Source organism: Tiliqua scincoides, chromosome 5, assembly GCF_035046505.1.
Source record: "Tiliqua scincoides isolate rTilSci1 chromosome 5, rTilSci1.hap2, whole genome shotgun sequence".
In the NCBI taxonomy this organism is placed as follows: Eukaryota; Metazoa; Chordata; class Lepidosauria; order Squamata; family Scincidae; genus Tiliqua; species Tiliqua scincoides.
In genome coordinates, this window is record NC_089825.1 from 4,330,003 (window position 1) to 4,356,417 (window position 26,415).

General features: G+C 52.1%; 3 protein-coding genes across 4 annotated transcripts; 2 read left to right on the top strand and 1 right to left on the bottom strand.

Moving 5' to 3' along the window:
* The first annotated feature begins 3,186 nt into the window (after positions 1–3,186).
* Positions 3,187–16,122, top strand: LOC136651600 (transmembrane protein 176B-like). Of its 2 annotated transcripts, none has more exons than XM_066628158.1 (7): positions 3,187–3,505; positions 6,491–6,726; positions 7,592–7,705; positions 8,435–8,488; positions 9,957–10,196; positions 11,165–11,275; positions 11,591–16,122. In XM_066628158.1, the coding sequence occupies exons 2-7, from the start codon at positions 6,526–6,528 to the stop codon at positions 11,675–11,677; spliced, it is 807 nt and encodes a 268-aa protein (XP_066484255.1). In that variant the 5' UTR covers positions 3,187–3,505; positions 6,491–6,525; the 3' UTR covers positions 11,678–16,122. The 2 variants fall into 2 exon arrangements, with proteins under 2 accessions (XP_066484255.1, XP_066484257.1); XM_066628160.1 differs by lacking the exon at positions 3,187–3,505 and adding an exon at positions 3,527–3,597.
* Positions 16,123–18,761: 2,639 nt separating this feature from the next.
* On the bottom strand, positions 18,762–23,981 carry TMEM176B (transmembrane protein 176B). The gene is made up of 7 exons (XM_066628386.1): positions 23,836–23,981; positions 22,979–23,223; positions 22,757–22,870; positions 21,643–21,696; positions 21,230–21,448; positions 20,659–20,769; positions 18,762–18,965 (listed from the first exon to the last, which is right to left on the bottom strand). The coding sequence occupies exons 2-7, from the start codon at positions 23,192–23,194 to the stop codon at positions 18,894–18,896; spliced, it is 786 nt and encodes a 261-aa protein (XP_066484483.1). The 5' UTR covers positions 23,195–23,223; positions 23,836–23,981; the 3' UTR covers positions 18,762–18,893.
* Positions 23,982–24,066: 85 nt separating this feature from the next.
* MRPS12 (mitochondrial ribosomal protein S12) lies at positions 24,067–24,853 on the top strand. The gene is made up of 2 exons (XM_066627489.1): positions 24,067–24,115; positions 24,192–24,853. Exons 1-2 carry the CDS (start codon positions 24,067–24,069, stop codon positions 24,548–24,550), a joined length of 408 nt encoding a protein of 135 aa, XP_066483586.1. The 3' UTR covers positions 24,551–24,853.
* Positions 24,854–26,415: the final 1,562 nt, after the last annotated feature.

Genomic DNA, 26,415 nt, shown 5'->3' on the forward strand with positions numbered 1-26,415 from the left:
GAGCCAAATACCCAGGCAAGGGGTGGGTGCGGTGGTGCCGGATGGAAGGCCGATCCTGCTGCAGCAGAGGGGCTCATGGCCGGGGTTGATGGCCAAGGTGCTGCTGCTGGCCTGCACTTTGGGCAGCGGGAGCGCCTGCCGGCCCCTTCTCTGATGGCAGGGGGGTCCTGGAAGGGGGCTTGTTCCCTGCACTGGGCAGAGCAGCAGCCCTGGGCACCTTTGTGGCCTGGGGAACTGGCAGAGGTGGGAAGACCTCTCATCAAAGATAAAATCTCAAAACACGTAGACGAAAAGGCCTTGCTGAGGGAGAATCAGCCTGGCTTCTGTAAGGGTAAGTCTTACCTCACGAAAATTTTAGAATTCTTTGAAAAGGTCAACTGGCATGTGGATGCGGGAGAACCCGTGGACATTATATATCTGGACTTTCAGAAGGCATTCGACATGGCCCCTCACCAAAGGCTACTGGAAAAACTCCACAGTCAGATAATTAGAGGACAGGCCCTCTCATGGATTGAGAACTGGTTGAAGACCAGGAAACAGAGAGTGGGTGTCAATGGGCAATTTTCACAATGGAGAGAGGTGAAAAGCGGTGTGCCCCAAGGATCTGTCCTGGGACCGGTGCTCTTCAACCTCTTCATAAGTGACCTGGAGACAGGGTTGAGCAGTGAGATGGCAAAGTTTGCAGACACACCAAACTTTTCTGAGTGGTGAAGACCAGAAGTGATTGTGAGGAGCTTCAAAAGGATCTCTCCAGACTGGCAGAATGGGCAGTAAAATGGCAGATGTGTTTCAATGTGAGTAAGTGTAAAGTAATGCACATTGGGGCAAAGAATCAAAACTTCACATATCGCCTAATGGGTTCTAGGCTGTCTGTGAAAGAATAGATCTTGGGGTACAGGTGGACAACTCGATGAAAGTGCCAACCCAATGTGCTGCGGCAGTGAAGAAAGCTCAATCTATGCTTTGGATAATTAGGATATTGAGAATAAGATGGCCAATATTATAATGCTGTTGTACAAATAGATGGTAAGGTCACACCTGGAGTATTGTGCCCAATTCTGGTCACCACATCTCAAAAAGGACACAGTGGAAATGGAAAAGGTGCAAAAGAGAGCGACTAAGATTATTACTGGGCTGGGGCACTTCCCGATTACTGGGGCTACGGCTTTGAGGAAAGGCTACAGCATTTGGGCCTCTTAAGCCTAGAAAAGAGGCGCCTGAGGGGGGTCATGATTGAGACATACAAAATTATGCAGGGGATGGATAGAGGGATGTTCTTTTCCCACTCACATAACACCAGAACCAGGGGACATCCACTAAAGTTGAGTGTTGAGAGAGTTAGGACAGAAAAGTTATTTACCCAGCATGTAATTAGTCTGTGGAACTCCTTACCACAGGAAGTAGTGATGGCATCTTGCCTGGATGCCTTTAAGAGGGGATTGGACAAGTTTCTGGAGGAGAAGTTAATTACTGGTTACAAGTCATAGTAGGAATATGCAAGCTCTTGGTTTTAGAGGCAGGCTGCCTCTGATTGCCAGATACAAGGGAGGGCACCAGGATGCAGGTTGTGTCTGTTGTCTTGTGTGTTCCCTGAAGCATTTGGTGGGCCACTGTATGATATAGGAAGCTGGACTAGATGGGTCCGTGGCCCAATCCATTGGGGCACTTCTTACGTTCTTATGACATGTTAAGACATTTCACTGGGAGGTTGGGGGATTCAGGGGCCATCGCAGGACTCCCAAGTGGTGTGAAGGGTGGGCCCGGTGCACACAGTGTGTTGCTGCTGCAGGTGTTGAATCTGACCAGGGAACTCCCGGATCACCTCTGTGCCTGCTCTGTGTTGGATGAGGAAGGTCTGGAGGAGCTGCACAGGCTTTGCCTAGGTTTCTCCAGCTGCCTCCTGGGGTGTACGTGGGGAGAGCCTGGGCATGAGGGTGCATGGCCTGCCCAGGCCTCTGCTCATGTTGGAGAAACCTGGGTTACCTATATCTGGTAACTGTTGTTGGAGGAAATTAAAAATAGTTTCCTCTTTGGGGGAGGAACAACATGGCTTGAGCAGCAGATCCCCCCCCCCTCACTTTGGGTATCACTCAAGGGAACCTCCCTCACCTGGCTGACATATTTACAGCATCCTATTAGGATCAGAGGTTCAGCTAACACTTAGAGATAGCAAGGCCCTGGAGCTGCCTTGCCCTGCATGCCTTGTGCTCAGGATGGCCTGGGCATCAGAGCCCTGGTGTGCGCATCTTAACAGGCTCATGATCAGAGGACAAGAGGAAGTGCTCAGAGGAGAAGGGAAGGATAAAGGGTTAGGGCCACACCCCACAAGGATCACAGAGAGAACCGGTAGAAAGGTCTGAGTCACTGGGCCATAGCTTGACCCCTTCTGGACAGCAGGTGCAGTTGCACCAACTCCAACAACTGTGACTTGTTATCACTATTTGACTCTTAAGATGAGGCCCTGAATAGTTAATTCTCTTGTCTCTAATTTGAGAAAAATAAGCTGAGAAATCAGGGCCGTGAAATCATCTCGGAGAGTTGTTTTGCAGATGGAATATCAATTCCAGGGTCAGGATGACCCAGTGAAATGTGGTTTGCAATGAGTCACATCTATGTGACATCTATTTCACTCCTGAATTGGCCTTTTCAGCCACACTAGATGCTGTTCCAGAACCACTATTCAGAGCGCGATACCAGAGTCTTTTGAGACTGAAGGTTGCCAACAACATCTATGTGAAGGGTTTGTAACAGTTCAAAGGAACTGTTATGAGGAAACAGGTCCTCTTGGAGACACAGGGAGCCCAGTGTAGTGGCCACAAAGCCATACTAGGCCGTGGAAGGAGGGGAGATGACTTGTGTTTCCCCCTGATTGAAGTGTGATTTCTGGAGTGGTCCTTGGTGGCCGGCGGAGGGCAGGCCTGAGATGGGCTCTTCACCTGAATGGCGAGTGCCAAGGAGAAGCTTCCAGCCCTTTCCCAAGAGCTCGGACTGTCTGAGCGCAGAAAAGGATCCCCAGATCTTCCCATCGCTCGGCCCCGGCAAGGCCTCAGCTCGCCCGGGACTGTCCTGGAAGCCTCCGGCTTCTTCCTCCCTGCCTGGACCCGGTCCGCGCCTGCAGCTACCCCGAGCCGCCCGGAATGCGCAGGACGCTTCTCGACACGCCTCCGGCCTGGGAGGAAGGCGGCCTGCCGCAGTCGCTCCTGGCCGGCGGATCTGCTGGCCGTGAAGGAGCTCAGGGATCCCGCGCTCCTGGTGCCCCCGGCCGGGCGCTCGCTGCCTGCCTTTCCGGGGCCTGCGTGCGCTGCTCCCGCGGCCAGGCCAGGCCTGGCCCGGCTCCGGAGGCTTTGCTGCCCGCCCTGCGCCCTCCCACTTCGGGAAGCGGCCCCAAAACGCCCTCGGGGAGCCGGCAGGAGGCGGCGCCTTCCCGGATAAAGCCTCAGCTCCTGGCCGGGCTCCAGCTGCTCCTGGACCCGCATTCCGTCGAGGGCTCCTGCAGCGCCAGGAGGTGAGTGCCGGCAGAGGAGCCCGGAGGCGGCGGGGCGCGAACCGGGGAACGCGCCGAGGAGAGCTGTGCGCGCCGTCCGTGGTTTGCGTGGGGTGCGTGGAAACACCGGGGGGCGTAGCTGGGGGGCCAGCAGCGCGCCCGCCGGCCCGCCCCTCTCCGAACGGGACTCTCTTTGTTCGCTCGGCTTCAGTCCCTTCGGCAACGCGGGAGGGCGCGGCGCGGAGGCGAGCGAGCAGAGCAAAGCAGGGGCCTGGCCTGGGGCTCCCTGGGTGTTCTGGGCTCTGGAGCTCGTGGAGAGCGGGCTGGTCCAGAACAGCTGCCAGGAAGGCGGGCCGGGCGAGGCTGCTGTTCTTCTGCTGTGGAACACGCCAATTATGACAAAGGTGTCGCTGCTGGGAGAAATCCGGGAGACTGGCTGGAACGGGAGCCCCTGCGCAGGAAATAGCCAGAGGCCTGAGGGGGGGCATGACTGAGACATACAAAATTATGCAGGGGCTGGATAAAGAGACACTCTTTTCCCTCTCACACAACACCAGAACCAGGGACATCCACTGAAGCTGGCTGTTGGGAGAGTTCGGACAGACAAAAGAAAATCGTTATTTACCCAGCGTGTGGTTGGGCTGTGGAACTCTTTGCCACAGAAGTGTTGATGGCATCTGGCCTAGTTGCCTTTTAGAGGGGATTGGACAAATTTCTGAAGGAAACATCCATCATAGGTTACAAGTCTTGATAGGTATGTGCAAGCTCCTGATTTTAGAAGTAGACTACCTCGGAATGCCAGATGAAAAGGAGGGCAGCAGGACACAGGTTGTCTCTTGCTGCCTTGTGTGCTCCCTGGGGCATTTGGTGGGCCACTGTGAGATTCAGGAAGCTGGACTAGATGGGCTTTCAGCCTGATCCAGCAGGGCTCTTCTAATGTACACTATAAGCTCAATCAGGAGCCCAGTTCCACTCAGCAGGTAGAACTTGGCTCCAAGTCCATGTGGGAGCCCAGGTCTATCCACCTGGTTGACCTGTGCTCTGAAGGTAGTGCTCATGTCCACCCCCCCCCCCCCCAAATACAGACACTGGATCCACTCCTGGTTCTAAGGAGATTCAACTCTCAGAAAGCTGGGAGAATTCAGCTCAACCAGGTAGATTCAATAATTCAAATCTTCTGTACTTTGCTTTTTAAAAATAATGAATATTGTAAAAAACAAATCCAATGGCATGACTGTTTCCTCTTGCTTTTCCTCTTTCCTCTTGCTTTTATGTAAAGTAAATGAATCTTATTTATCAGCAATGTATCATTGGAAAATGAAAGGCTTTCAATACAAGTAAATACTACCTGCATCACAGTGATATGTGTTACTTTTGTAGAGATGCAAGCCTGTGTATTGCACTGGTGTGTAAAATGAAAGGATATGTTGCATGTTATTTCTATACAGTCAAATACATTTTACATGGCATACAGAGATGCATTTATTCTATGCAAATTATTGTTACATTACTTTACAGATAATGAATGTGAATTTCAAATCCCCCCCCCCCAAATATTTTCTTTTCATGAAATTTGAGACAGTTATGGGTCTTAGATGTTTCTCCATACTTTTCATTTCATTTTGCACACCAGTATAGATACCTGACATTAGCCCACCCTGAAAAATTAGTCACTTCCCCCTCTAGAATCCTGGCTTACAGGTCTGGTCAACATCCAATGACTTAGGATTGCATCCAAGTCCCTTTTCTGGGGTCTCCAAGCTTTTCGGTTCGAGGCCACATCAGAGCCACAGCGTGTATTTGCACATTTCTGCTGGCTGAAAATTTTTTTTATAAATTAATGAGTGAAATTTAAATGAATGAATAAATTTTACTTGGATCTTTTTTGTAATCACCATGAAATCATTCAAAACAAAAAGAGAAATGTGGCAACTGCGAAGAACTAATGCCCTGCTTAAACTGGGAAATGAAATATCAAGAGTAAAAACGTCAAACATTAGGAATGCTCTGACAAGAAAGACAAGTTACTAAGAGCCAGACCACAGCTTCCTTCCTTCAGAGAGCCAGACCACAGCTGCGATACAAGAACATCTGCAAGAGGGATCTGAAGGCCTTAGGAGTGGACCTCAACAGGTGGGAAACCCTGGCCTCTGAGCGGCCCGCTTGGAGGCAGGCTGTGCAGCATGGCCTTTCCCAGTTTGAAGAGACACTTGGCCAACAGTCTGAGGCTAAGAGGCAAAGAAGGAAGGCCCATGCCAGGGAGACAGACCAGGGACAGACAGCACTTGCTCCCGGTGTGGAAGGGATTGTCACTCCCAAATGGGCCTTTTCAGCCACACTAGACGCTGTTCTAGAACCACCATTTGGAGCGCGATACCAGAGTCTTCCAAGTCTGAAGGTTGCCAACTACTAAGAGCCAGATGAAATCTGTGGCAGGCAGATATGGCTCCCGGGCTACAATTTGGGGGCCCCTGCTCTGTTCCATAGAATTGATGGATGGCAAGCAGTACCTGGAAGTTCTTTGTCAACAAACACAGCTGAGAAAGAGAACATGTCCTGGCAAAAGAGGACATTGGCTGGTCACCCAGCCTGGAATGCAGTGGGCGGCCCTGAGCAGGAACCAGGCTGGAGCTTCCCCAGCCCCGTCACAAGAGGGGATGGCAAGGCTGGGAGCTGGACTGGTCCCTGGCCAGTGCCAATAGAGGATGTTGTTTCTTGCACCCCAGGAGCCCCCTCAGCCACTCCGGGAAGAAGGGGTAGTGTGCTCCCTGAAGCACCTGGTGAGCCACTGTGAGATCCAGGAAGCTGGACTAGATGGGTCTTTGGCCTGATCCAGCAGGGCTCTTCACTCTGGGGAGGCCCTGCTGCTCCAGCCTGCCCAGGCTGGGCCCCCACCTGCAGTCTGAACTGAGTTGCACACACAGGGGGGCCAGGGAGGGGTCAGTTCCAGGAGGAGCTCTGGAGCCCACCCTGCCCCCAGTGACACCCTCTGTGCCTTCCTCACAGGTGTGTTGCTGCCTCTGCCGCCGTGAGAGGACAGGATGTCAGCCAGCACGGGAGAGGCATCGTCGGGCGAGCGCGTCATCAACATCTCCATCCTCCAGGAATCCTCGCTCTCCTCCCTCTGCAAGGCTCTGGCACAGTACCGGGCAGGGGGGAAGACAGCTGCTCCCAAGGCAGCCCCTCATCCACCAGCCTCTGTCCCCAAGAACCGTTGCCATGGGGGGCAGAAAATACTAGGGGTAAGGTGGGGCGGGGCACCCAGGCCACACACTGAGCCTAGGCAGCACTCTGTGCACGCAAGCAAAACTTTGCTGCAGCTTCAGGACCTGCCACTGGGCATAAACGTACATAGATTGGTCTGCAGGCCTGTAACGAGTGAAGGACATGGGAGTGTCCTGCTGAATAAAGAAGGAAACCCCTGGATGAAGGGAGGGGGGAATGTGGGGTCAGGGCTTCTGAGCCATCTTCAAGGGCAGCCCCAAGTAGTGTGCATTACAGTAGTCTAAACACAATGTAACTAAGGACACAATCCTAACCCACTTTCCAGCACCAACATAAGGGCAACTCAGCTCCTAGGTAAAGAAACAAACATTCCCCTACTTTGAGGAGGCCTCTGTGAGCACCCCCCCCCCCAACTGCAGGATGCAGCACATGTCCCATTGGCACAGCTATGCCAGTGCTGGAAAGTGGGTTAGGATTTGGGCCTAAGCAGGGACCAAGGTCGCCAGACCCGCCTTCTTCAGAAGTGGCCTCCGCTAGCACACCCAGACAGAGGTGTGCTGGAATAACTGCTGAGGAGAGCAAGGAACTGGTGCTCCCTTCAAGCAAGGGGCAGCAACACCATAGTCTTAGAAACAGAGTCTTCTGCTAGGCAGTTCCTGGGGTAGAAAGGCTCTTCTGAAAGCCCTTTCCCAGCTGGGAGGCTGCAGGTTCACCCAGGCCACAAAGCATGCTACACCCACCATGCTACAAAGAGTGTTTCTGGGTAGACAGACTCACAGACTGGAAGGTGTCTTTGATGGAAAGTGTTTAAAAACCATATTTCAGAGATGACGTTGACTCTTCTTGCTTTGAAAATTAAAGTTGGGTGGATTTGCCTTGCAGGGGGCCCAGATCCTGCTGGGAATTGTGTGCATCAGCCTTGGGTTGGTGGTTGCATATCAAGAATTCTCCCCAGCCCGCATCTACTCAGGAGCTGCTTTCTGGATGGGAGGTCTGGTAAGTGTTGTGAAGCATTGGGGGGGGGGGCATCAACCTGGTCAGGGTCCTCACTCATCAGAAGGTGCACCTGGTCATGTTAATCCCTGAACTCCAGGACTGGTGGAAAAGTGGCACCCAAATGTGTCACCATGGGGAGCCCAGGCCCCTGGCAATTGGCTGTGGGTCAGGGCTATTTGGAGACTTCTTTCCTGCATGTCCCAAGTGTTTCCCCCACATAGTCGTCCCTGTGATGTCCCTGTGGGGTCAGTCGGCATTGGCCCAGTCCTGCACAGCAGGCATTCAGATTGAAGATGGAATCCACGCCTCCTTCTAGAGTTGCACCAGCAGAAATGGAGACGTCCCTGCCCAAAAAGAGTCTGGAGTCTGAAACAGACAGTGGGGAAAAGAATGGCAGGAGGAAAGGCAGACAAGGGGACAGCCTGGGCTTCGGAGCAGAACCACATAGCCTGCAGACTGCAGAGATCGCTCCAGAAAGGCTCTTCCAGTCACAAGGCTGGTTCCGAAGTCTGAGACCTGCTGCCAGTCTGGGCAGAGGCTTGGGCGAGGCTGGGCTGTCAATCCCATGTGGCCCTTTTTTCCTGTCCCAAGCACCTCTGAGGGCTAGAGCTGGAGACTCTTCTCTGGAGGCAGCAGCAACCTGCTGAGTGCTTCTGAGCAGCGCTGGAGGCAAAGCTGCTCCCCCCCCCCCCCCGCTGACTTGACTTGACTTGACTTTTTCCTTTGCAGTTTATCTTGTCTGGCATTTCTTCTATACTGAGTGGGACACTTGGCAGCTACTGGGTAAGTGAAGAGGCTTTCTGAGACATGTGATGTTCCATGTTTTTATTTGAAAGCTTTCTAGGACTTGGGCTGGACCCTGAAGAGGGGAGTGTTGATTGGCACCAGCTGGTAGGCCAAGGGGCAATTCTTCAGTCATGCTGTTGTTGCACTGAACAAGGTTGGCAGTGACGGCACTTTCTTCTCTGGAGGCGCATGCACAAAGTCACAGCAAATGCCAGAAGCCCCTCTGGGTGCAAGAGGCCTGCCTGTGGTCACAGTCGTGTGGTTAGTGCTTCCGTATGTCCTTCAGGTGGTTAGGGGGATGGCACCATCCTAACCTTAGGAACCAGGACCCGTCACTGGCACTGCTGCCATAGACAAAGTGAGTGACGGGTGATTCAAGTATGGGAGAAGTGTTGGAACACAAGAAGTGCTGGAGGTGGGGTGGGAGGGGCTGAGGAAGTAGTAGCAGCCCTTAAGTGGCCTTGGGCCTTGAGTGGAGGCAGAAGGTGATCAGACTGGAGGAAATAGGCAGAGGAGGGAGATGGCGGAGAAAGGGAGAAGCTGGCCAACTCCCAGCCTCTGGATCAAGGCATGGGGGGAAGGGCTGGGCCCTGTCCTTTGAGAGACTTAAGGGGCAGCAGCAGGACAGAAGGCCAGGAGGAAGTGGGAGGGAGGCGTCCTAGGCAGGAGGAGGGTGGCCCTGGGGGCGGGTAGGTGGGGAGTGGGAGGCGGGGCTGGGACCTGGCTGTTATGCTAGATCCCAACTCTTGCTCCCGGGGAGCTTGGAGCAGCTTCAAGCCGCTCCGCTCTCCTTGGATTTGTGCCACCTCAGGAGGTGGTGCAAGTCCAAGGAGACTAATAGGGGCCAGGGTGCCTTAGCTGGAGGTAAGGGGAAAAGTTTCCCCCTACCTCTGGCTAAGCCACTTTGGGCACCTATCCTGCTCTGAATACAGCGCAAGTCTCTTGGCTTGCCTGTTCCAGCACAGGATAGGATTGCGCCCAAAGCGGTTTAAATCACAAAACAAATCAATAAAAGGTTCCCTATCCCCAAAGGGCTCACATTCTAAAAAGAGGTAAAAGAGAGACCAGAACCACAGCCACTGGAAAAAGTGCCCTGCCAGGGTGAAGAGGAACCGTTGCTCTCCCCCTGCAAAATAGAAGAGTGCCCTGCTTTGAAAGCTGCCTCTTGGCCAAGTGAACAGGGATTTGGGTTCTCTGCAGTCCCTCCTTTCAGAACAGGCCACATATCTCTCTGGGGAGTGGCGCCCTGTCACTGTTACCACAAACAGAGACAAAGATGTGTGGAGGAGAAGGAGTGCTAAGCCTCTGTGGAGGCCCCACCATTGGGCTCCCAGCACAGAGGGACCAAAAGGAATCGTTGGCAGCTCTCCTCTGGCAACAGCCTTAAACCACGGAGACCAACTGCACCTGGTGAGTCACCCTGGCAGTTCCTGCGTCATTGGTTCCCCCCTCCTGTCCTCCACAGGTCAGTCTGGCCACAGTCGTCAACCTGGCCAGTGTGGTCGCTGGCTGCTTGGCCCTGACGCAAGGCGTTGCGCCCATCCCGGTCCTGAGATACGACTTTGAGAACCATAAGAGCTTTTGTGAGAGGAGGCAGCATCAGCCCTGGGTGGCCACCACTGCTCCTTATGAGAGCTGGAGGCCCAGTGGGGCCCATGAGAGCTGGAGGGAGGAAGAGTGCCAGCGAGTGCTGCGGAACCTGCTGGTAAGTGGATCCTCTGGTTCCAGCGCACCCCCCTTCAGGGCCTCCAGGGACTTGGCTGGAAGCAGGACCTACGTATCAGAGCGCAAAGTGAGCCCTTCCCCAGGCACTTGTACATCCTCTGCCTGGCTACAGGAGGTTCAAAGGGGTGCTGGGAGTTCTTTCCTTGGCTCAGCTTGTGGGGGGGGCAGCATGTTGCACCGCACAAGTTTCAGAGTTTCACAGAACATTATGTCAGGCAGACTTGGAAGAGAAAGAAAAAAGGCAGAAAAATGTACATTAGGGGTTAAAGAGGGGCCAGGATAAATCTACCCTCTCTGTTCCCTCTAAGCCAGCAATTTTCAACCACTCTGCTGTGGCACAGTGGTGTGCCACGAATGGTCTGCAGGTGTGCAATGGGAGCTGGGGGAAGGTCACTTATTGGTAGGGCCTTTGGGGGATGTGAGCCCCCTAGCCGACAGCATGGTGTGCCAGGTCAGTTGTTCAAAAACGGATGGGAGGCCTTGACCGTTTTAGTGCCTTGTCGGTGTGCTGTGAGATGAAAAAGGGTGAGACTTGCTGCTCCAAACTGTGCAGTCCTGTGGCCAGAACCAAAGCCCTCCATTGCTTTGGTGGTGGTGCTGCCAAGCTCGTCAATGATGCTGATGCTGCAGTCGTCATCAAGTGCTCTGGAGCTGGCTCTGCACAGCTCTGCACACTCCCGCTCGAGGATTAGAGGAAGCGCTGCTCCCCACAGGATCACAGTGGTGGGAAAGGCAGGATCTTTCTTCAGGCTTAGGATGGAAAGTAGGGTCTCCAGCATAAACATGGAGAGAGGGAGGCTGGCCAAAGGTGGCAGTTGCTTTTCTGCAGATGTGAGGTCACCTTGCTGGCTTTTGGCAGGAGAATCTGGGACAGGAGACGGTTATGGAAGGGGAGGGGCCGGTCATGCCTCCTGCTACTCTGTTCTCATCCTGCTTTCTGCTCCCCAGACTGTCGCCATTGCTGTTCGGGTTTTGCTGCTCATCTTCTCAGTGGTCGCCATGGCAGCAGCCCTCTTGTGCTTTGGATGCGGCCTCTATGTGCTATACCAGCAGCTGCAGGTATTGGGCATGGAAGGAGGCGGGACAGGGCACTGGTGGGCAAAGCACTAAGGCCTTGCAGCTGGTTGCAGTCCTGACCGGTCTCAACGGAGTCCAGCTCTCACTGTTCCTTCCGGAGAAATGTTCAAGGAGAGTGGTGTGGGTGGGTATTTTTCTTGCAAGCCCTCCCCCCAGATCAGGTTCCAAATTCAGAACTGGGACCTGAAGGTTCACATTCCATGTGTGGGTGAAGGGCATTGCAGGTCCAAGTGGGTCTCGGGGAGGGTCCTGGGCTGGCTGCCAGGACTGGTGACTCTTTCTCTCCTCTCCTTGTAGACCAGCTATGCAACCTATGTCCCCCTTGGAGACCAGGAGATTCTGCCTACCTCTGAGAATCGGGCCAGCACTGAACATGCCACCTGAGCAAGGGGTTGCACTTGCCCCCATCTGCTACTCCCCGGTCCTGCTTGCGTGCTCTCTTGCACCTGCTTTTGCTGGCTGCCTCAGCCTTGGGAAGAAACAAATGTCTTGTTGCACCTTGATTCATGAAAGCAGCTCTGATGGAATGTGGCGCAAGTCAGTAGCGAACCTGGCATTAACTGAAAGGAGCAAATGCCTCAGGCAAGGAGCCCTGCGTGCCCCTAGGATCACATGGAAGTCTGACTGAGCTTCTGATTTGCTGGAAGCATAGTTTAAGACTGTGGGGAAGCCTCAGAAGGCTTCCCCAGTTTCAGTTTCAATTTATTTGCTTAAAACCATAGGTCGTCGCAATATATTAAAAGAAAAAAAACAACAAAATATATAGCAATAGCCAATAAAAGCATTCATCCTACATCTCTTTCTTAAGATTTATGGAGTTTTGCACTGATCTTCTTTGCAGCTTTAGCAAACTTTGCTACTTGATAGGTGATGGTAACATCTGTACCTGCAAGCAAACTACATAGCTGAACAGGCAAGGGTCTATCATACAATAATCTAAGTATACCAGCAAGAAATTGATTCCTAGGATGTTCATACAAGGGACAACTAAATAAATAGTGAAAGATATCATCAATAACCCCTAGTCCACATAGACAAACTCTTTGATAAAAGGGGTTATTATTACATTTCCCCGCTAACCAGGCCGATTGCATACATTGAAAGCGGAGGGCCGTAAATGCTTTTTGTAACGGAGCAGCAGTTAAATTTATAAAACATCTTTTGGTTTGGAAAATTATTTTATAAACATGAAACCAAAGTGCAGATGACATTTGGGAAATAATACATAAATCCATCCTCTTAGAATAAAGGCTAATTTTTTCTTTGAGCAACTTCTTGATTTCACTAGTAATAAAAGTAGGAAGGGACTCTAAATTGAGTCCGTATTCATCCATTATAGGTCTAACCAGATTTGCCCAAGACTCTTGTGAAGGATTTTGAAGTTGTTCTAAAAAACATTTCTTTGGAAGGCGGGAATCATTCATGGAGTTCAATTTTAACCAATACCTAATAAGTGCAATATGAGAGCGAGCTTCAATTGAAATCAGTCCCACTTCAGCTCTTAAATATACAATTGGTGTTGCATGGGGAACAGATAAAAGAGATTGCTAAAAAAATAATTCCTCAAATAACCTATGGGGCTGAGGTCTGGGGATATATGAAGTCCCCTATTTTAGAATTGGTCCAGAATTTTTTTATACAAACACCTCAACGGCTGGAGCAACTAAACTTCCCCCGTGAACTCTAGTAAATCGAAGTAAAGATTGAGTAGAATGAGCCGCTTTCAAATTAACTGCATTAAAATGGTACTTCCATGAGAGTTGAGCACTAAAATGGAGACCAAGGTAACTAAAAGCACCAAGCTGTTCTATAGGCTTTCCATCAAGGTTCCATCTATGAGTTTTTCTGTTTTTCCCAAGAACTACAACTTTAGTTTTTGCATAATTAATAACCAAATGTTCTCTTACACAATACTTGCTCAATTTGACCAAAAGCCTCCGCATACCCACAAGAGTGGAAGAAATTGCAATATCATCTGCATATAAAAGAATTGAGAGCTTAACATCCCAAATTGAAGGAGGAAAAAAATCTGGGCCACTCAATTCCTGTACAATATCATTAATATAAAAGTTAAAAAGAAAGGGAGCCAACAGGCATCCCTGCCAAACTCCTCTGTCTACAGGTACTGCCTCAGAAAGCAACCCATTTGTCCCTAATCTGACTCTAAGACTGGTGTTTGAATGGAGCATCTGGATTAAAAACAACAATCTTTTATCAATATTAGTCACAGCTAATTTTTGCCACAGATGGTCTCTATTAATAAGATCAAAAGCCGAACTAAAATCCACAAAAGTAATATAAATCTTCTTTTTACCCAACTGGGAATATTTTTGAATCAAATGATGGAGTACAAAGCATTGGTCTATAGTATATTTCCCCTTTTGAAACCCAGCCTGCAATTATTGAATTCTCAGCTGCCCAATGCTCTAGTTTACTCAATAAATATTTAGAATACAATTTAGAAATTATACCAGGAAGACTAATAGGCCTAAAATTCTTTGGGTTAGCCTTACAGCCTTTTTTATGAATAGGGACAATAACACTAACTTTTTATACCCCTGTGGTATTTTCCCAGACTGATTTATATAAGTAAACAACTTAGCAAGAACTGCGCTCCACCAAATAATGTTTGACTTAAACAATTCACCGGGAAGCATATCCTCCCCTGGCGCTTTGTTATTTGGCAGGGAAATAATCAGATTTTTTACTTCATCCAAAGTGACTGGATCCCACTCGGAAGGATGAAAAAAGGTGATAATTTAAACCCAAGGACAAACATGGGCTATTCCTATAGGAGGAGGAATTGAAGAGCGATGTAAAATGGATATGCCATTGTGTAGATTTGATTATCTAGGGCTCCAGAATATCTCTTCATTCCCCTTGACATTAATGTCCAGAACCTGGCCGAATCTCTTTCCAGAGCTGCCAAACCAAGCTCTAGCCAGGTTTTCCTTATGTACTCTTCCTTTTTCATCCGTATCAAATTTTTATACTCTCTACGCAATTGGACATAAGAAGAAAAATTTTCCCGTGAATCCTTTTGTCTCAATCTCCTTATTGGCCCAGCCAAGATACGTTTTTGGGCAGCACATTGAGCATCAAACCATCCACCATAAAGCTGAATTTCTGTATGGACGGGCTTAGAAGTGACTACAAGAGGTTTAATTTTTTGAACAATTTTTCCAAAAGCTTCCAAGGGATCTGGAGAAAAAAGAGCTTGGTCTCTTAAAGATAGTAATCTAGGGGACAATAAAACAGAAGTTATTCGTTCTTGTACATTTCCGGTCCAGCGCAGCCTTCTCTCTCCCTGCACTACTAAGTTTTCTTCAAATAATTTCTTTTCCGAGACTTTACTAATAGGTAGGGAGAGAAATAACTGTATTGGCATATGATCACTTTCAGGTCTAATAAGTACCTTGAAACTTTTGAAATGGGGTAACATCGAGTGAGAAACTATCATATAATCTATCACACTTTTACCCCTTGGACCGAAAAATGTATATAAGCCAGAATCTGGATCTATATCTGTTGCATTACAAATATAAAGTTGATATTTGTAAATAAGACTAAAGAGAAGATGTCCAGCTCTATTGATCCCAGAGTCCCTTGAAATCCTAGTGGGAAGAGGTTAGATCTTCAGGTGAAAGGCCCAATTTTGCACCCATAACATAATTGTTTTCCCCTATTCTGGAGTTCAAGTCTCCAGCCAACAAAATTAAAGGATCATTATGCTGGTCAAATAAATTAGAGAGAACCAAATCTAATTCAGAAAATAATAAATTACCATCGCACCTTAAGATCTCTGGAGGGCAATACATATTCAACAGGAAAAGATTAAAACCTGCAGGCCAAAAAACCTGTAAAGTTAAAATGTTAGAACTAGAGCCCATATTCAGCTCTACAAGAGTTGGATTTCCATCAACTGAAATTAAAGTAGCCAAGCCCCCCCCCCCCTTGGTTGTCCTCTTGATTCCAATTTTGCAGCAGGGTGAAAACATATGCAAAACCAGGGAGAGAAGGGAAGGCAGATGAGGAAACCCAGGTTTCTTGGAGAAAAATAATTTCAAAGTGAGAACAAAAATCTTTAAAATCTTTCTCTGACAATTTAGAGCACCATCCTGCAATATTCCATGAAATGACTCTAATGGAGGAACTATAAGAATATGGAGGGGAAGACAGTCAGTGCTGATCATTCCTTTCTGTAACCTCACATATATGAGAGACCAAACTTATTTCAGTAAACTTAGAATCGTGCTTCTTACTATTTATCAAATCATCAGTAATTATCTCAGAGGGGGAAACAATTACCGGCTCTTCCTGTATAATATCTAATCCAAAACCTTTCTCGTCCGCTATACAGTTTTGAGCTGCATGGGCCCCATGATGAAGTAGATTCACAGGGGTGTAGTCATCTCTTAACTGAGCGCTTTTATTTATATCAGCTATAACCTTATGTGTTTTATTTTGAAAGTACCCTATATGCAACTGATTTAATTCCTCATGAAGGCCAAAGTTATCCAGATCCATTGAACGCGAAAAACAAATTTGGGGTAAAGGTGTCTGGAATGCCTCTGAATCTAGTATTTGTCCATGCCTCTCATCAACTGTCAGATCTACCAAAGGAGTAATGTCTATAAGGTTTAATTGTGACTCATTTACTTGCTCAAAAAAACATTTTGAACTGGCAGGTCCCCTGTCTAAACTACTAAGGAGCATTTGTAACCTATTTTTAATATATTGTTGTTCATTTGCAGGAGAAGAAAAAAACCTATCAATTAGGACATTCTCCTCCAATAAAAGTATCAGGCTCTACCTGATTTTCCTCTAAAGGTTTATCACGTACTTCTTGGAGATTTATGATAGTATCTTTTAGATCAATATTTAATTGATCCTTAGAAGCACTCACTATTCATCTTGCAATGTTCAGTAAAATTTAAAACCTCACATCCAATATTATTTTTATATATGAAATGCTGTTAGTTGCGATGCTTTGGTTTTTTATCTTTAGTCACCTTGAGCACCTTCTACTTGTGGGGGGGGGGAGGCAGGAGACAAATGCTCGGAAGTGAATAAACAATAACCAGAAACACACACAGAGCACTGAAGCATCTTGACTAACAAGGATGGGAACACCCAGTGTGGCTTCAGTCACTGAGTCACCGGCCCCTGCGACTCAACTCGAAAAAGAGTCCTGGGGGGCACTTTCCAAGTCACCCTTTTGTGACTCTAATGGACTTGAGTTGAATTCCCCCACCTTTAAAAAGCCAGCTGTGGGGAAACGGGGCTGCTGCTGGGGAGTGTGTGTGTCAGAGTTCTCTTACTCCATCTGTAAACAGGCTGGGAGGGAGGGAGCAGGGATGGAAGCAGGAGGAGGGTCATAACTCGCAGCTGCTAGGCTTACCAGAGCGACCCAATCCTTTGCAGCCCTACTCAGAAGTAGTCCCACTTTGGCCACTCAGTCAATGAGGCTCCCTCCCCCCCACCAGCCATGTTGGTTCCTTTTACACTCCTTCAGCCAATGGAAACATGAGAATGCCCATCATTTGTCCAATGATAATCCATTCCTTCCTCTAAGAAAGGGGGGGGGGGAGTCAGCTCAGTCCTGCCTCCCCCCCATTCATTGCAACATTAACCCTTTCCTGCCTCCTGGCTGGAACTCCCTGCTGCTCACCGATCAGAATGCTTGCTCTACGAAATTTTTCCATGTGACGAAAACAGTAAGCAAGCACCCCCAGACACAGGCAGATTTGAATCAGCACACATGGGGGATGAGTGCCATGTCAGGGGGGGGGGGGGGGTCCGGACTCAAGTCTTTCTGAGTCTTCCACAGGCGTAACTTACAATTTGCCCCAAATCACATGCTTTCATGACTTGAGTCAGAGTCATTGACACAAGTTCCCAACACTGTTGACTTGCGGCCATGGACAGCCCAGTGGCCCAATCCTATTCAGATACCTGCCCTGTCACCGCCCTGATGCCGGTGCCATGAATCCCGTGCCCCTCCAGTATGGGGGGGGGGAGCCCAGCCACCTCGATTCTGGCACATTGGCACCCAAGAAAACCCTGACACAACTCATCTGTCAGGGTGCAGTACTCAGAGGCTTGCGCCCCTTTCTTTCTGGATCAGCAACTGAATGGGGGGGGGAGATGCTGTAGTTTATCTCCACTGCCACCATCCAAGGCTCCAGGGATGAGGTGGAGGAGCTGTTGGGGAAAGCCTCCCTCCCAGGAGAAAATTGAACCCCAAAGCTGTTGAACTTGCATAGGAGTTACTGGGAAGTTTGAAGGGTCCAAAAAATGAGGGAAGCTCCTGAAGTAGCAGCCTGCGTTTAGCCTACAATCAACACATCCAGCCCTATGGTGTAACCCAAGAAGCCCCATAGGTGGCAGAGGCAGTGCAATGACTAGCCACCACTGGGGTGAGACCCCATCAGCAGTCCTTAGGAACAAGTATACACAAAGAAGCCTCAGCCTCCCCAGCCCCACCAGGAACTACTCTTGACACAGAGCACAAGAGGCCAAGGCAGGCACTGCTCGGATTCCCAGCATGCAGTACTTCAGTCCCTGAATGCCCCCCACCCCACAGCCAAGACACCTTTCTGATAACAGAGCAAAGGGTGGAAGATGGTCCTCTCGGAAGAGAGCAGCTGGGTAACCCAGACACACACAGCTTCTTCCACAGCAAGGGTCTGAATCGCTGTAGGGGAGCTGTTTTTATATTATGATGTACGTATGTCGTATCGAATGTGTGAGTGAGTGTGTAGAGTGTGATTGTTGGAATTGTAGCATATATTTATGCTTGTATCGCAAAGGTGCATAAATTTCGTGCTGTAGCACAATGACAATAAAGTTACTACTACTACTACCACCACCAGCAGGCAGGCCCATTTCTGCCAGAGGGCTCCTGGGCCAAGTCACAAGTGGAGCCTCACCAAGACACAGCAGCCTATGGCGCTGGGCACTCACTCTCCCAAGATGCAAGCTATGAGCAAGAAGACAGGTTTAGACCCAGCCAAGAAACTGGTCTCATCTGGCTATTCCACCACCCCGGTCACTGCATTCACTCCCTCTAGTCCTGCACACTAGTGGAAGGGTAGAGCACAGGGACATCTCAGAGTGAGCACTGCCTGGGCCTACCACTGGGCTTGCATGTGACACAAAACCCAGGTTGCAGCAGTGTGCCCCTGGACTTTTCCTTCACGGCTGCTGGCATGGCTGTCGGTGTGCTATCTTCCCTGTCCCCATCACTGCCTACCTCATAAGCCATGAGGGGAGAGAACACTGGTGGGGGCTCATGGCCATGGAGGAGCAGTCTCCCTCTTGGAGCCTAAGGAGGCAGACTGAGGATGCTGCAGACTCTGAGAGCACAGAACCCTGCCCCCCCCCCCCACTGAGGCCACCCAAAGTGAGAAGCAACTTAGGGTGGAAAGAAAGGATCCTCACTTGTTCACAAGGAAATAAAACCAGATGATCAGCAAAAGCTTTTATTGAGCTGTATCAGTGGTAACTAAAAATCAGGTTTCAGAAGAACAACGTGCAGCAAAGCGCTGAGTGTGGGGGAGGGGGCAGCAGTTGGCTGGTGAGGGCACCGTCCTCCTCCTCAGGCGACTGTGTACTCCGAGGCAGCCGGTGCTTCTGAGTCTCCCAGCGTCACATATGCCTGGTTGCAGTTCTGCAAGATCAAGGAAAGATGAAGCTGCTCAGCACACCTGAGGGAGGAACACAGGTCTGGCACACGCAAGGAGGACGCCTGCCTTACAGCTCTGCCTCCCTCCAGCTGCTCCCTGAGGACAAGCCAGCAAAGCAAGGGGCATCAGAAATGATGGGCTGGGCTGTGTGGCAGTGGGAGGCTGTGGCCTGCCAAGGCCCAGTCTACTGGCAGTGTTCCCCTGGACCCTGCAGTGGGTGCAAGGGGTGGATGAGCTGAAGTCACTCAGGTCCTTCCCTGAGAGCCAACAAACCTCCACTGCTCTGGCACTGCTTACTGAGAGAGGCTGCAGTCCCCCCACCCTGGCTGCCTGGTCAGTACTACCCAACAAGTGCCCAGGCATCAGGGTGACCCTTGGCTTTTTCAAGCGTGTCCCACCTTACACTGTTCATATCAACCAACTTGTTTTCCTCTTAGATCCTCAACACTGTCTTCAATATTTCCAGCTACAGACCAGGAGCGGGGGTTTTGGGGGGGCTTAACAGGAAAGTCCTCCAGAGCAGGAGAAAGCCACCCAATTCACTGTAGCAGAGTGCGGTGACCACAGCTGGGCCAGATTCAGGTAAGAGCCCCATTCTTTAAAAATTCTTTTATCTTTAAATATTCTTTTATCTTTAAAAAGGGAAAGAGGGGGGACCTGGGAAACTATAGGCCGGTCAGCCTAACATCTATACCGGGTAAGATGGTGGAATGCCTCATCAAAGATAGAATCTCAAAACACATAGACAAACAGGCCTTGCTGAGGGAGAATCAGCATGGCTTCTGTAAGGGTAAGTCTTCCCTCACGAACCTTTTAGAATTCTTTGAAAAGGTCAACAGGCATGTGGATGTGGGAGAACCCGTGGATATTATATATCTGGACTTTCAGAAGCACTTTCAGAAGGACTGTGGTGATGGCGTCTGGCCTGGATGCCTTTAAAAGGGGATTGGGCAAGTTTCTGGAGGAAAAATCCATTACGGGTTACAAGCCATGATGTGTAAGTGCAAACTCCTGATTTTAGAAATGGGTTATGTCAGAATGCCAGATGCAAGGGAGGGCACCAGGATGAGGTTTCTTGTTATCTGGTGTGCTCCCTGGGGCATTTGGTGGGCCGCTGTGAGATACAGGAAGCTGGACTAGATGGGCCTATGGCCTGATCCAGTGGGCCTGTTCTTATGTTCTTATTTACAGGTGGACACAGGCTTGTGCCCCAGTTTCTTCTCAGCGCCTCACCGGTGCTGCACCATTGTGTGGTGTGTGGGAGGCAGCCAGGCTCCCAGCTTAAGGAGAAGAGCCCCATCCTATTGATGCAATATTCTTGCATCAGGCCAGTCCTTAGCATACTTCCCTAGGAGTCCCACTGAATTCAGTGGAATGTACTCAAGAGTAAGTATGCACAGGGATTCTCGCCTTACTCAGTGCACAGTTGCAGAGTGCTCTTCCTTCAGCCCATAACATCATCAGTGCTTCAATGAGAGGCCTGTGTGAACAACTGCAAGGAAATCAGAATCGGCAAAGGCTGGCTTGAAAACATCCCTTCACTTGGAGCTCTAGGACCTGCCCCCATTTGAGGCTCCTCTCCCCAATGAGTCACAAGGCCAGACCTGGAAAGCACCCAAATCAGGGCTGCCTAGTTCCCAGAAAGCCAGCACCCTCCCCCTTCCCTGTCCAAAATACCCGCAGGAAGCAACATAGGGTGCGGAGGCCAGATCCGAGGCAGATAAGGGCGATGATGAGGGCCACGATGGAGTAGATGAGCAGCAGCAAGTGGACACTAGCGGCCATCACCTTGGGGGGGAAGCAAAAAGGGTCCTTGGCTCAGCATGAAGGCAGGATATGGCCTCAACCACTACCTGCCTGTTGGAATCAAGCCCCTTGGTCCATGCCACCATGGATACTCTGCTGACTGGACCCCTTGGATGCCGCCGTCACCACCTGATCCCCTGGAAAGGACTCCTGAAAGGGTCTGCTCAAGCCATGCCCACCCCTGCTCTCTCTCTAATCCTGGGTGAGCCTCCCCACCTTGCCTAACGCTCATGCCAGATGAGGCAGCCACCAAAACGGCCCCTCCTTCTCCACATCACCTCTCATCTTGCAGGGCTCTTGTGAGGTTAGACATCATGGAGATCACAAAGCTCACTCAGCCAATCCCCCCCCCCAGAAACCATCCCCCTGCAGCTCTAAGATGAAAGCTGCGCCTGCTGCCGCCTGGACTCAGAGCAGTTCAGAAAGCAGTCCGCTGACTCACCGAGAGGCCAGCCAAAGTGTCCTTGCAGGCTGTCACTCTCCAGTCGTAGACAGGGGTGGGGGTAGGGGTGGCCCACCAAGGCCGCTCACTTTTTGGCTTGCAAACATAGTCAAAAGAGGACGGGGAATAACGCAGACTTGGTATGTCTGCCACGCCTTCTGCCAGTGCCACAGCACCAGCCACCACACTGCCCAAGTTGAAGAAGGTGGCCACAGGGACCTGCGAGAGACAGTCACAGAAGACAGTCCATGTCAGGTGGGGCCTGATCAGACAGCCCCGCCTTATTTGGAGGAAGGGGGAAGATCGGATTCCTGGGGCTTCAGGGTGAAAGGCCAGGAAAGCCACACTGATGAAGTAAGTCCCTCCCTCTTGCTCAAGGGCCACAATGCCCCTCCTCCTCTTCCCTTGCTTACCCAGGAGCCACCACGACTCTCCCCCACCACAGAGAAGACACCAGACAGGATGAACTGGGGAAGAAAAGAATGACGTGTGACTGCACAAAAACCCAAACGCACACAGGCTCAGAAGACTGGAGATGCCCCAAGGAAACCGGATACTCTTCCTGGCAGGCCAGATCCCTGCAGCACTCTCTGCCATGCAGCGGCACAGCTAATGAAAGCGTAGCCCAGTGCTGAGCGCAAAATGATGCCCCAAAGTGACAGCACACCAGACTTTGACAAAGGTGAAAAATGGGGCAGTGGCACAGCTCAGGCACCTGCTAGCCAGGGTCAAAAAAGAGTCTGTGGCCTCCTCTATGACAAAAACAATTTATTAAGTAAATAAAAGTTTTCTGGTTAATTGGCCATAACTTCTGATAGAATACAGATATGCCAATGTGCTTTGTTTCACTGTATGCAGCATAAGTTACCTTTCCATTGATATATAACATGATGGTATTATTTGAACACACCAAAGTTTTCACAATTTTGGCCACTAGTGTCAAGCTCAGGTTGTTGCCCCCCTAAAGCTTGTTGCCTGTTGCAATTGCTACCACCTGCACCCCCTTAGCTATGCCCAGTGCTGCCACAGATCTTCTGGGGCCCCTACCCGAATCCTTACAAAGGAAGCAGGAACAGGCAGCTGTCTGCCTGGGGTATGGACGCCCCAAATGATGATTCTCTCATTGCCTCCGCAAGCAATAGAATAATTGGAAAATTACGGACTCCCCAGTTTCATTTACTCAATCTGAGGCCCAAATCCTAACCAACTTTCCAGCACTGGCATAGTGGTGCCAATGGGGCATGTGCTGTATCCTTGCAGTTGGGTGGCACTCACAGAGGCCTCCTCAAAATAAGGGAATGTTTGTTCCCTTGCCTCAGAGCTTCATTGCGCTTATGTCAGTACTAGAAAGTGGCTTAGCACTGCACCCTGAGTCTGCGAATGGGTTGGATGAGACCCGAGAGTCTGAGCACCTACAAGTGCTCTGGAAAACCCACCCCCTACTGCCTCCATGACTGCCGAGTTCAGACCTCCAGCGCGACCTCTTCCCCCAGGCCTGGTGCGGCCTTTCAGGTGCCCACAACTCACCAGACTCCCCATCCAGAAAGGGGCACCAGTCCTGATCACCCATTGGTAGGAGCGTTCCAGGCTGATGACCACCCCAAGGCTGATGCACACGACTCCAAGAAGAATCTGGGCTGCCTGCAAGGCATGTGAGAGACTCAGGACAGCCCCCCACCCCTGCCAGCCACCAAGAGCCTCCCTTCCTCCCTCGCCGCCTGCACCAGCCCCCTCTTGCCCCTCACTTACCCCCAGCACTTTCTGCCCCCCACTGCGGCCTGGGACTCCAGCGCCAGGGGCGGGGCTAGCAGGCTTGGGGGCCGGCTTCTGCTGCCTGGCAGCGGCCAGGGCCTTGAGCAGGCAGGACAGGGAGGACTCCTGCGTGATGCTGATGTTGATGACAGTCCCGTCCAAGCTCTTGGTTGTCGCCTCAGTGCCGTTCACTGTCACTAGGCCGGCAGACATGGTGCTTCCCTGTGTGAGCCCAAAGGCGCCTGGAGGGACAGAGCGGGGATGCCCCATGAGGTGGAACTGGGGGGTCTGAAATGGAGGGGGTGAGCTTCCCCCACACACCCCTTCCCCAGGCGACGGGGTGCGGAAGGCTGGAGCCTCTCCCGGGCAGTCTGCGCAGAAGACACCCCGCAGGAAGGGACTGGGTGCCTGCAAGGGAGACGATCCTCTGGGCCCTTCTGGACACGGGCACTGGGGGCGCCCGGGAGCAGCCACGACTCCGGGTCCTGCCGGCTCAGAGGGGGGAGGCAGAGCCCCAAGGAGTCGACGCCCTGCGGATCCAGCCTGGTCAGCCGGCACCGCCCGAGGGAGGCTCCCCGGTCCCCGAGCCGCGGACAGCTTGCTCCGGCCGGCACCTTCGGGGGGCTCCCGGGCGAAGCGGGCCTTCCGAGCCAGGCAGCCCACTGCCGGCGCCGCGGCGCAACCCCGGAAGGGAGGCGCGGGGAGCGGTGCTTGCGGGGTCCCCACCGCCCGCTCTCGAGCCAGGGTCGGGGAAGCCCCAGCCCCACGCCCGGCGCCTTGGGGCACGAGGAGCGCCGCGCCCGGCTGTGCCTGGACCGGCGGCCGCGAAGGAGCGATCGCGCCCCGGCACTCACCCTCCGCTGCTGCGCTGCGCTGGCCGGGGTGCGGGTCGGGAACTGGGCAGCGGCCGGGGGCAGCTGGAGCCCGGCCAGGGGCCGAGCCTCTTTCCGGGAAGGCGCGCGGCCGACCCTGGGCGGGACTTGGCGGGCCAACCAGGCCACGCGCCGCCCGACGCGTCAGAGCCGCGCGCTGTGAGCGACGGGGCGGTCCGAGGAGGCGCCTCTTTCCCGCAGGACTCCCGCAGGATGCTGGGCGCCGGGCAGCTGGGCGCGCTGCTGCTGCGGCTGCGGCTGGGTGAGTGCGGCGGGCTGGTGGGTGGTGGGTCCCCAACCCAACCTCCCCGCCCCCGCTGACTTCTCTCCCCCCGCAGGAGCCGCGCCGCCGAGCGCCGCCATGGCCACGCTGGGGCAGCTGCACCGCCTGGGCCGCCCGCGCCCGCCGCCGCCCAAGCCGGGCCCCACCGCCGGCCGGCCGCAGCTGCGCGCCTCGGTGCTGAAGACGCTGGTGCGCAAGCCCAAGAAGCCCAACTCGGCCAACCGCAAGTGCGTGCGCGTGCGGCTCAGCAACGGCCGCGAGGCGGTGTGCCTGGTGCCCGGCGAGGGCCACTCGCTGCAGGAGCACAGCGCCGTGCTGGTGGAGGGCGGCCGCACGCAGGACCTGCCCGGCGTCAAGCTCAAGGTGGTCCGCGGCGCGCTCGACTGCGCCCACGTGCAGCGCCGCGCCCGCTGACGGCCCCAAGCCCCGACGTGAAGTCCGCTCCTCGACAGCCCTGCGCTGCTCAGGCCGAGCCCGCGTGGAGCGGCGCCAGGAGTGGGGGCTGCCCGCACCCCCGGCCGGGCCTCTGCCTCAGGCCTCTTGCCGGGCTTGTGCAGCTGAAGCTGGAGACGCACCGAGGGCTGCAGCCTCCTGGCCACCAGACACCACGGGGCTGGCTGAGGGCAGGGGGTTGGCAGCGGCTGGGAGGGACTGTGGACGGTGGTGCTCGACTGGATGCTCCTTCCCACACAATTAAAGGCTCACTGTTGCAACCGGTTTGCTGGAGGTGCTTTCCCTGCCTTTGCAAGCCCCACTCTCAGCTGCTTTCTTAGGCTTGCTGGATTACAGTCAGACCAGCAGAGCAACCGCATTTCTGATGGACTGAGGTGCCCTCCATATACAGAATGTGTCTGTTTCTCTGGTGCCCAGGAGGCCTTCTCCCTTCCAGCTGGAGCTGCTCATCCCTGTAGCACGAGGGGAGGTTGCAGCTGCTATGCAGTTGCAGAGAGGGAGGCATACAGGCAGGCTCAGAGGCACTTTCTCCAACCAGTCAACTTAAGAAGCCACAAATGCCAGAGTAATTCTGAGGCCTGCTAACTACTGCTGAGACTGAGATCATGCATGGGGCTGTAGGAAGAACAGTGGGGTGGGGTCTGCAGGGAGCCCTAGGAGAAGCTGGCCACTGAGCGCTTTCCAGAGGCCACATGAGCTGCCTGAAGGCCTCTTCCACAACAGCACTAGGGATAGCTTTTCCCTGGGCCTGTCACTGCTGCTTGGTGCATGTTGACAAGGGGCCAACAGATGTGCGGGGAGGCCCTCCTCCAACTCCCCCACTTCCTGCATTCAAGGGAGGGGCATGAGGGGAGGGTGTCGCCTAGGCAGGGTTTTCCACATTGTGCGTGTATCTATAAAGCTGCAGTGGCATAGCTCATTGATGTGCTAGCCCAGGACATACTGGTTGCCCCGCTGCTCTCTCCAAACTGGAAAATAATTATGGTGACATGATATCACCACAATTACTTCCAGAACGCTTGGGTTAAGGCCAGCTGCTTCTTCCAAAGCAGACAGCTTCGTTCCAAGCATGATTGCAGGTGCAGACAGGAAAACCTGCCCACCCCCACAGTGATTCTTGGCATAGTCACAGGGAGCAATGCAGGATGGAGCACCAAGAATCAGTTCTCCAAGGCAGGTTCTTATCTTCTACCCGTTGTGATTCTTGATGCAACTGAACACTGCTGGGAGCAAGGCCAGCAGCCTCACTCCAAGCGGCTTGGCATGCATGGGGCGGGACGGGGGACCATGGCTATTGGATTGCCACCCAGTGTCTTGTGACACACACCCCCCCCCCCCCCACTATGCAAAGCTGCACAGATTTTTCCTTTTGTGGGCAGCTCTTGAGCCAAGAAGTGGAGGGCACTTCTTGTGCACTGGTTTTTGTTCCACCATTCCAGACTCTGCCTTGTGGTCTCTTATTCACCCTTACTTTGCAGCCAGCTGAAGACCTTATAGGCTAATACAGTGGTTCTCACACATTTAGCACCAGGACCCACCGGAAGTGATGTCATGACCAGAAGTGACATCATCAAGCAGGAAACCTTTGACAATCCTAGGCTGCAATCCTACCCAAACTTACCCAGGAGTAAGACTCATTTACTGTCAATATACATTGTAGGTTGCTAAAACTACAGGTCTGTAACATTTCTCCAAATGCAATCACAAACCATTGTAGCATCAAGTCCAATAAAAATAAAATATTGAACTGAATGGGGACCCACCTGAAATTGACTTGCGACCCACCAAGTGGGTCCCGATCCACAGTTTGAGAAACACTGGGTTAA

Coding starts and splice junctions, on each gene's coding strand:
- LOC136651600 (XM_066628158.1), top strand. CDS start 6,526: ATGTCAGCCAGCACGGGAGAGGCATCGTCGGGCGAGCGCGTCATCAAC. Junction 8,489..9,956: donor GGACACTTGGCAGCTACTGG/GTAAGTGAAGAG, acceptor TGTCCTCCACAG/GTCAGTCTGGCCACAGTCGT. Junction 10,197..11,164: donor GAGTGCTGCGGAACCTGCTG/GTAAGTGGATCC, acceptor TCTGCTCCCCAG/ACTGTCGCCATTGCTGTTCG.
- TMEM176B (XM_066628386.1), bottom strand. CDS start 23,194: ATGTCTGCCGGCCTAGTGACAGTGAACGGCACTGAGGCGACAACCAAG. Junction 22,871..22,978: donor GGGGGCAGAAAGTGCTGGGG/GTAAGTGAGGGG, acceptor CATGCCTTGCAG/GCAGCCCAGATTCTTCTTGG. Junction 20,770..21,229: donor ACACTTTGGCTGGCCTCTCG/GTGAGTCAGCGG, acceptor TTCCCCCCCAAG/GTGATGGCCGCTAGTGTCCA.
- MRPS12 (XM_066627489.1), top strand. CDS start 24,067: ATGCTGGGCGCCGGGCAGCTGGGCGCGCTGCTGCTGCGGCTGCGGCTG. Junction 24,116..24,191: donor GCTGCTGCGGCTGCGGCTGG/GTGAGTGCGGCG, acceptor CTCCCCCCGCAG/GAGCCGCGCCGCCGAGCGCC.